At 37.2% G+C, this 10717-nt stretch overlaps 1 protein-coding gene across 1 annotated transcript in view; it reads right to left on the bottom strand.

Moving 5' to 3' along the window:
• Nucleotides 1-10355: 10355 nt before the first annotated feature.
• PLCZ1 (phospholipase C zeta 1) overlaps nt 10356-10717 on the bottom strand; it is a 32645-nt gene continuing 32283 nt past the window's right edge. The window contains 1 exon segment of the mRNA XM_058558689.1: nt 10356-10445. Coding sequence (XP_058414672.1) covers nt 10360-10445 — 86 coding nt within the window. The 3' untranslated portion in view covers nt 10356-10359.

The following is a 10717-nucleotide window of genomic DNA, read 5'->3' as shown; positions in this document are numbered from 1 at the left end:
CCCACACATATATGGACAACAAATTTTTGACAAAGGAACCAAGAACATACAATGGAGAAAAGAAACTCTCTTCAATAAGTGGTGTTGGGGAAACTGAAAGTAGACCCATGGTGTATGATTTAATCTTCACAAAACTCTGCAAAATAAGCAATGGCATCTCCACTTAAAAAAAAAATGAAATCTAAAAAAAGTTGAGAAATGTCTTTGTACCCAGTAGTCAAACCCAGTTCTGGCTTGACTTCAAGGTCAACGCAATTTCTACCACACCAACCTGCCTCAAGATTAGGGACTCGGCCCACAATTCTACAAGATTCTTTTCCCAGTGAACAGAACAGGGTAGAGAGTGGAGTGGGAAGCTTGGAAAACTTTGGATCCTGAAGAGGAATAGAAGAGATGAGAAAAGATTTTTACCCAAGGTCTACCTTCAGGAGACAGTACCTACAAGATAATCAGATTTCTGATGTGGTAAGATTAATACCCACTTAGCATTTCTTGCTGATAATTATGCTGAAAGAATCTCTAACTATTTCTCAACCTCAATTTGTATTATCAGAAACATCCCCCACTTCACCTCCTCATTATCCTAACCTCTTTGTGTCTCTCAGGGACTAATGGATAATGGTATTTAAGAGATTAAAAAAATCCAGCCGTATCTTCAATAAATTACTTCATCAAGATTACTCAGGCGAGACAGGGACTGAGAGCAGCACTAACATGCCCGCCATCTACCACCACTGAAACGCCACAGCCCTACAGTCCCTTGCCTTCTCCAAGAAGCCTATGCCTGCTGGACCATCACCTCCTGACACAGTGAAAATAGGACCCACACCCTGGGGAAGCCGGAAGGTCTTAGTGTAATTCATCTCCCTCTGCAAAGTGTTGCTCCCATAAAGCCAACTCACCACCAGCCCACAAGAGGACGGTTTATCATTCTCTGGGTAGAAATGCTCAAACCCCAAAGCTACACTTATTGCCCAGGGATACTGCCTGCTGCCACACATTTCAGGCCTCCCGTGCTCTGAGGCACATCTGCCCACTCACTGGAATATGCAAGTGCAGAAGGAGCTCACCCAGCCAAAAATTCTGATTGCTCTTTTTAGATTTCCAATTACAAATGCGAGCAGAAACAAAAAAATCATTTGTTATGTGAGAAAAATAATAAGAGAATAGAGAAGCTTCAGGTGAGGAATTAAAGTAACTTCCCCCATTGAAAAAAGCTAATGCAAAAAATGATGATAATGGTGACAATAGTTAATACTTATATGGGGCTCATGTTTCAGGCACTCATGCTTCATGCTCCAAATTCTTTACATACATTTGTTAATGTAATCCTTGTAACAATGATTATTCTCTTGATTTCCCTGATGTGAAAACTGAAAAACAAAAACAAAAACAAAAACGAGTCATTTGCCCAAGGTCCCACAGCTAGTAGGCAGCAGAGCATATGAACTGAGGAAATCAAGTGCCAGAATCCATCCTGTCAACCACTGAGCTGTATTCCCTTTCAATTATACTCATGGCCAGTATTTTTCATCCTTATTATGTGGCAGGCAGAGTAGTAAACGTTTTATATACGTTATATCATTTAATCTTTGCAATAAATCTGTTTGGTAGATATAATTACCCTAATTTTTAAAAAATCTAATTCATATTCTTAGTGAGCTCCTAGAAGATATTGTCTTAGTCAGCTCAGGGTGCTATAACAAAACAACATAGACTAGATGGCTTCTAAAGAAATAAACATTTATTTCTCACAGTTCTCGAGGCTGGAAAGCCCAAGATCAAGGTGCCAGCAGATTCAGTTCCCAGTGAGAGCTCGCTTCCTGGCTTGCAGATGGCCGCCACCTTCTTGCTACATCCTCACATGGCAGAAAGAAGCAGCTCTGGCATCTGTTCCTATTCTTATAAGGGCACTAATCCCATCATAGGGGCTCCACCTTCGTGATCTCATCTAAACATAATTACCTCCCAAAGGGGTCTACCTCCTAATACAATCACATTGGCAGTTAGGGCTTTCAACATATGAGTTTTGGGGGAACACATTCAGTCCATTACAGATATGAAATCTTAAGATTTTATATATGCATATATACACACTCCCTTGAAACAAGCTCAACATGGAAATAAAGTGTTTCCCTGATTGCTAAATTTTTCCACAATTGCAAAAATTACACACACACACATTAATATCAGAATGGACACTGCCAAAAATCAGATTATTGATTTAGACATTCCAGTTGTCTGTGTTACAGAGAACTGGAACTGAACTTAAATATTACCTAGTTCAGAAACCTCACTTTTGAAGAAGAGTAAATAAGCAGTGAGAGGTGAAGGGCCCACCCAAGACAGCTACAGTATACTATTTTGAACGCGTTACTTAACCTCTTTATTCTTTAATGTCTTCATCTGCAAAATCTCCTGGGATTGCTATGATTGTTAAAGTAGTTAGTGCATATAAAACACTTGGTGCAATGCTTGGAATATAGTTAGTGCATAATACATGTCTTTATTACTATTATTATTATATTATCATCATTGATGGCAAACACAGGTCTCCTGATGCTCAATTCAGTGTTCTTTTTACATTATCACCCTGAACCATTTTAAGTATACTTTTCTAACCAATAACCAGAATCAGCAATGCTTATATTTTCGGTCAAACAATCTTTCAAATAAGTGCCTTTACTTGATCAAATCAGTTATGAAGCATTCATTTGGGAAAATCACAGGAAAAACATAGATTATGGTTATATTTATTATGAGGATCAAACTAAATAAAGTATGTGAAAACATTTTGTAAACTGCTAAGTGCTATACAAAAATAAGATACTATGCATTTTATTGGATTGAATCCATAATAGAGTGAGGAGGGTTGGGAAGAAATAGACACATATAAAAATACAATGTGGTCATGGCATCTGTGAGTAATAATGGATGGTGTGTGAGTGAGCCAGCATAATGGAGAAAGACTGAAACTGAGAAGAGTGAGTGGAGCCAACACTCCAGAGCGATACCATCCACAGGGTATGCACCAGCCCCTTGTGGTGCACAGCCTACTTAAATTTAAGTGAATTAAAATGAAACAAAACTAAAAATTCAACTCCTCAGCAGCACTAGCCACATCACAAGTGGTGAATAATTACATGTAGTTAGTGGCTACCCTATTGGACCGAGCAGATATAGAATAATTCCATCATTGAAGATAATTCTATGGGATGGCAGAGCTCCAGAGAAATGATGAGGGAAGAGGAGATTTGAAATTTTTTCCAAAATACAAAAAGAATCAAAAGAGATTATTCTATTTCATGGTGGATCATGATTTATAGCTTCATAGTTTCTGATGTTTCCCAGTTTTGCAGAATTAGCATACGTTACTTTTCAAAACTGTTATGTGTTCTGTTTGTTTATTTATTTATTTATTTATTTATTTATTTTGCTGAGGAAGACTGGCCCTGTGATAATATCTGTTGCCAATCTTCCTTTTTTTTTGCTTGAGGAAGATTAGGCCTGAGCTAACATGTGTGCCAATCTTCCTCTATTTTGTATGTGGATCACCACCAAAGCATGGCTGATGAGCGGTGTAGGTCTGTGCCCGGGATCCAATCCCATGAACCTGGGCCACAGAGTACGCCAAACTTTAACCACTATGCCACAGAGCTGGCCCTATGTTCTGTTTTTTTAATGAGAAAATACAGCTGTCTCCTCATTCTAACTTAATTCTCAGCACCTCTGTCACTTACCATCTCTTCTGCAGCAACCCCATCTTAATCCTCCAGGCTCAATCTTCATTGCTCATCTAGCCAAAAACTTTCTTGAATTAAGATGAATTAGACTTTCAATTGATTGTTTCTTTACTATTACTCATTATGTTATATGCTAGTTACCTCATTTCTCACTAGATCATTTAATGTGTTACCTCTAATTATGTAATTTTCAGTACAGAGTTTGAAATTATAGTCAAATAACTTGAAAAAGAGAAAACTAGTGTAAATCTCAAACAAACCAACTATATAAAAATAGACGTACTATTTAATACACTTTTAACATTCCATGTGCTGGAGGCTGATTCGTATTCCCGCTACCTATCACACTTGAATGAACACAGAAAAAAATTAGGGCGCTTGTTTTCATTCTTTAACATTTTCTTTTCTGACTTTGATTTTCTTATTGACCAAAACCCAGAAGAGCAGCAAGTCACATCAAGGAACATGACCATTCCACTGGTGACTCATTGGGAGGAACCAGCGGAAAGATACCTCAAACTTATTCTCTTCCCTCCCTTCAATCTCCTGGTGGGCTTCTCCCTATGGTCTTTGTATTTCTAAAAAGTCCCCAGAAGATGCTGTTGTTACTGGTCTGAGGGCCATACTTAGAGAGCACTGCATTTGAATAACTTGAAGAGCTTTTAAAAATCACAAAACCCAAGCATGCCACACTAATTTCATCAGAATCTCTGAAAATAGTTTTAAAAATGTTCCAGATGATTCCAGTATGCAGATAAGTTTGAGAACGACTGGTCTGGACTAATAAAAATAATTATATGTGTATTCTAAATAGATAGATTTTAAAAATTCAAGCATAAATCTATCCTTTATTTTGGTTAAATATTTATAATTTACTAACTTCAGAATAAAATGTGTGATATATATGTATGAGCATGTGTGCACCCTCATGCATGTGTGTTGGCATATGTGTGTGTTTGTGTGTGCATAAATTAGTTTTAATTAATCTCCAAAAGAGGTTAGTTAACATTTTAAAAACTCTAGTCAGGAATTCATATTCCAGAAGTGGCTACTGTAAGAACTTCAAATATCCCTGCCTACGTCTATACAAGAGAGTATGTCAATTAGCATAAGGGATATTAGAAATAGGTTTCATTGGTAAAATGAATGGTGTTCAGGATATGTGGGTGGGCCATAAATATTGCACAAGCATCTCCACATGTTTCTAGTGAGCCCAGAAGCCCACAGAGTCTAGAATAGTACTCATGCCTAGCACTTCACTCAGTCTTGTATCCTTCAATTTAAGGAGGCTTATATCACCTGATCTGATTAGAGGCTTGGCTAATCCTGCCGTTAGAACACATATTGTCACATCTGAGTCTGGTAAAAACCTTTCAGATACCATTGATGCAAGTTATTGGTCAGAATGCCCAAAAGAGAGCTGAGACTGTGCTACTTTTTTAGGGTTTGTATTTTTTCAACTTTTTTTGAGATCTAATTGAAGCTCACTAAATTTCAAATGTTTAAAGTGCACACTTGGATCAGATTTGACATATGTATACCAGTATTAAACCATCACCACAGTCAAGATAACATTTCCATCACTGCCAAAAGTTTCCTCATGCTCCTTTTAATCCATCCCTCCTTCCATCCCCAACTCCATTCACTGATTCTCTTTCTGTCACTATAGTTTTCATTTTTTGTAATTTTAAATAAATAGAACCACACAGCACATACTTATTTTTGCTTGTATTCTTTTATTCATTGTAATGATTTTAAGATTAATTGATATTTATGCATGTTTCAATCGTTTAGTCCTTTTTATTGCATTAAATAGCATTCCATCGTATGGATATAACAACACAATTTGTTTATCCATTCACCTGTTAATGGACATTTGGGTAGTTTGCAGTTTGTGGCTATTATAAAGCTGCTATAGACAGTCATGTATGGTCTTTGTGTAGATATGTGTTTTCATTTCCCTTGGGTAAATAGCTAGGAGTAAAATGTCTGAGTCATATGTAGGTATATGTTTAATTTTATAAGAAACTGTTAAACTGTTCTTACATTCCCACAAGCAGTGTATACAAGTTCCAGTTCTCTATGTCCTTCCCCACATTTGATATGGTCACTTTTATTTTATTTTAGCCATCTTAATGTTAACTCACTGTAGTTTTCGTCTACATTTCCCTGATGTATAGTGATGTTGAGCATCTTTTCATATGCTTATTGGTCATTCATATATTTTCTTTTGGGAAGTGCCTGTTGAAATATTTGGCCCATATTTTACTGGGTTGTCTTCTTTTTATTGAGTTGTTAATTATATTCTTTATATGGTCTAGCTACAAGTCCTTTGATAGATATGTTAAAAATATGTTCTCCCATTCTGTAGATTGCCTTTTCATTTTCATAATGCAGTATCTCAAAGAGAAAAGTTCTTTTTTTTTAAATTTTAATGAACTTCAATTTATCATTTCCTTTATGCTTTACGCTTTTAACATTCCAGGAAACCTTTGCCTACTCCAGGGTTACAAAGATATTCTATCTGCTTTCTTCTAGAAGTTTCATAGTTTTACATGTAGGTCTATGATCCATTTTTAATCTTTGTATATTGTGTGATATAATCGACAATATTTGTTTTTTTCAGATTGCCCTGGATCAACAACCTTGGTTCTATCATTTACTGTAGAACCTAGATAACTCAATGTTTCTGGCCCTATTTCATTAACAATAAAATGTAGGACTTCTGAAAGGATTAAGGTTAATTTATGTATAATATTAAGCACATGTAAGACACTGTTAACATTGATAATCTATGTGACTATCATATTAGAAAAGTGACTGCCCTGGGAGAAAAATGGGAAAGATGATGGAAAATGTGAAAGTTAAAATGGTGTACACATGGAAAGCAGAAAGAAGGCACTGGTCCCTGAAAATATATAGGTTTTTAAGGCATTTAACACCAACTCACCCTCTACCCCCATGTCCCACGTGCTGGATGGTATATAGGTATACAAGACACATAGAAGACCATCCTCTTCATAGACTCAAATTCTATATTAATCCACCCCTTTGATGCTCTAAATGGAAATTTCTAGTGTCTGGTAAAAATAACTGAACTCTGAATGCTACAGAGGGCTCAAATTTTTATAGCCTAAGAATCCAGAATGCATCATAAGAAGGCTTTGTTGGTACAAATATTTCCAGAGGGTTATTACTTGGAAAGAAATGAAATTCAACAAATGTTTATGTAGTACCAAGATTATGGAATTTCAGTAACCCTGTAAAATTGAATCCAGTCCACATATTCTCCCGACAAGATGTTCATTGTTCAAGCCCATAAGCGGTTCACTAAAAGTAAGGGATTCTTTTCTCTCTATACTAACCCACAGGGTGAGCTTCTTACCATTGTGACTCCCAAATATCCCCTGAGATTTGCACAAAGATTTTGACTGGAACCCCTGGAGGCATTATCTGGGGTGCATGCGTCTGCATACCTCAAAAACACCACACACCCCCCACACCCAAAGTTCACATCAAGACCTCCTTTTCATGGCTTCAGGCAAGGTTTCTTTCATCCCCTTCAGAGAGAGGCCATCTCTATTCTTTAGCAGCCAGGATCAGTGGCCTCCAGTGGCCACCATCTCTAATCAAAAGTCAAAGTCAGTCTAGATGGGGAGACTGTGCTCTGCATGTTTTCTATTTGAGGCCCTAAACAACCCACAAGCAGGAAAAAAAAAAAAAAAGCCCAAATTGACAACACAATAAAACTGTCCTGTCACATTGATCAATACAAGGTAATAAGTATTATGAAAGGAGAAGTCCAAGTTTATGTCAATGCCCTCTAGCTATACACCACCAGGAACATACACAGCTGGCTTTATTGCTCATGGCAGTGAGAGAGATGCACAAATGGAGAAACACAGGGAAGCTCAGTGAAAGGGTGTTGGAAAAGACGTACTACTGGATTTAGGCTTGTGTCGGATGATTCGGGAGAGGATTCGAGAAACAGGGCTCTCCTCTGTGTTGGATGTTGTCAAGAATAGGAGGCAATTGTCTGATTGGACTAAATGTCATCCATAAGATAGGAGGAATAAATCAAACCTAAGGGTATAGTTGGTAAAGAATCAACAGTCGTTCACGTTAACCAGGATAGAAGAATGTTTGGCATTTTTGTGTTTGGACGATATTCATGCTTTTGTCATGTGTTCAGTCATGATTACAGACTGGTCTTGCTTTTGATCCATTATGGTCACAGAGTGGCGTTGTCTGCTGTTGCTGTTCTGTGCAATTGTCCACATTCAACAGGAACACACCATGACCTAACGGGTGTCAGGCCAGCTCCCAGCAACGCAAGGCCTCCTGATAGAGTGGTCAGTTCCCAGCTGTCACTTACATCAGTTGTATGGAGACATAAACCAAGGAATTAAACCTAATCTAGGAGATCATGGATGGCTTCCCTGAGGAACTGACATTTAAACTTAGAGTTTAAAAGTTCAAAAGTCTTCTTTTGCCACAGCAGAGAGGTTCATTTAGTTTTTTCTTCTATTTTCTTCCATTCATCAACACTATTTTTTCCTACAAGTGAATTATGCCTAGAAAGCATGAGTCAAAGCTGGCTTCTCACACTGTTCCCAGCCTTCTCTAATGTAAGAACATTCCCTGGCTGTAGAGTTTCTATGGGTGGTAGCTGTTATAAGGTCTTGTGAGAAAATAATATTAATAATAGCAGCTGTATTTAAAGGGTAAAGTAAATGGTAAATAATGCTAACAACAGTGGAGCCAAAAATGTTTAAAGACGTCACAAGATTATTGGACAGGAAATAAAATAATCTAATATTTCCTTTCAAAATTCCATATCTAATATAGAGCAGAATATTAAAAAATAAAAGATTTGGTCTTCAGAGTTAGTGAGCTAAGTTTGATTGGTACCTGAAGAAAAAGTGAGAAAAGAAAATATATCCTTTTTTTCTCCCTTATTTCAAATCTTGTTGGTATAAATGAGAAATAAAAATTTATCCTGCTGCACAATTAATAAACTTGCCTGCAAAAGTCACCTGATCAAAATCTTTAAATCTCACAAAATTCCAGATTGTCAAAAGATTTTGGGAGGTTAGAGAAGATTGAAGCCTTGGGTCAATGGGCTGAATATCTCACCTGCTATTAGGCTGAACAATAGATGATTTAAATAAGATCCTTCTATAATCTGGCAAAATGGAAGCATCTCTCTGAGAATTGGCTGTGCACCCCTACTGGGAAGAGTGTACCCTGATCTTGAATCCAGAGAGCCCATGGGGGGTATCTGGATGATTATGCACTGAGTAATTTGGGACATTTCTTACTACTTCATGGTTTGGATATTTGAATTCCCAGTGGCATTACTTTAAACATTTAGTTCTGAGAATAAACCTTGGTAATAGTAAAGCATGGTAGATGGGTTATTCTGTATTTTTCTGGAAATCAAGAGATAATGCATTAGTATATATCTCAAACAAATAATCATTTTTGTTATTTTAGTTATAAGCTCAGATTTAATTTCAGAAATTACCTCTGAGGGCCCCCTAACTTGTCAAAAATTTTGCTGGGTGCTTTCCTCACTACCGTGTAGCAATGTAGTATAATAAATACTAACACGCCTGGTTTTTTGAAGAACAGTTGATAAGGAATGATATTCTTCTACATATGACATTTAGTAAAGCATAGTCCTGCTGATGGTGAGAAGCTCAGCATACAAAATAGCACAGGAATCTCATCTCTGACCAAGAAACAATCTTCAGAGTACATTTAGTACAGATTCAGAAATATTGCAAATGCATTCGGAGCTCCAAGCATGTAAGTCCACATAGTAGATCTCTTTTATAGACATAGACTCTGAATACAGTCTGAATGCAAATCAATTTCATATACACTCATAAAAATGTCTGTATAATTACAGGGTACCAAATCCAGTGCACAGCATCTTAGACCTAGCCTGAGGATGCAGGGGCTAATCACTCTCTAGGACATGAAAGGGCACAAAGCCCCTGGGAATCTAATTCCTTCCCACCACAATGTGCTGTAGTTGGTGCCTGGAAGTTAAAACACTTTTAGATTTCACATTTCTTTTATACTGCCAAATATTTGCCAACATATCTTATACAATCAGACATATTTTAAAAGCTTGTAAATTCTACTAACTAAAAATGATACAAGCAAGTTGAAACAGCAGCCTCAGCAGCAGAGAGGCAAGAGAAACTGGCTGACAAGAATGTCACACTGAGGGGTCCGCCTCATGGCCTAGTGGTTAAGTTTGGTGTGCTCCACTTCAGCAGCCCAGCCCAGGCACAGACTTGCACCACTTGGTGGTGGCCACGCTGTGGCAGCGTCCCACATACAAAATAGAAGAAGATTGGCACAAATGTTAGCTCAGGGCAAATCTTCCTCAGCAAAAAAAAAAGAATGCCACACTGAGTCAGGACCCTCTGAAGTTTCCATTTTCTTTTTTCTACTGCTCTATTTTGCATATTTAAAAGTGAGTTTGCTCAATATTTTTTTGTGTGTAAATCATTTTGTTTTAAAAAAGGAAAAAGATATGAATATTCATTTTGGCTGTTTTATTGTGATGCATAGCTAACAATATGTCAGGTACCCTTAGTTGCTATCTGATGTACCAAACATAAATAAACAGTGAAGCAGGCTCAAGACTCTCACCCATTTTGGAAAACAGAGGAACACGACGGTAACCTACCAAAGAAATAGGATATAATTAGAACAATAAATATAAATTAGTGATGTTCCAATGGTGCTACTGAGAAAGAATATATCTTTACTAAGCATCTATAAAAACTATGACTGTATAGTTATATTCATCTTGTATACTAATTTTCCACAAAGGTAAAATATTTGAAGTTTCTATTCTGACTTCCTACTGCTTAACACTAAGCGCACAGCTCACGCTTCTCTCCCTTCAAAGTGCAACGTGCTCCAAAAATTAGACACCACCCTTCTGCTTCGGA

Source organism: Diceros bicornis, chromosome 17 (genome assembly GCF_020826845.1).
Source record: "Diceros bicornis minor isolate mBicDic1 chromosome 17, mDicBic1.mat.cur, whole genome shotgun sequence".
NCBI classification, from domain to species: domain Eukaryota; kingdom Metazoa; phylum Chordata; class Mammalia; order Perissodactyla; family Rhinocerotidae; genus Diceros; species Diceros bicornis.
Note: the sequence above shows the minus strand (reverse complement) of the source record. Positions and strands in the feature narration are given on the sequence as shown.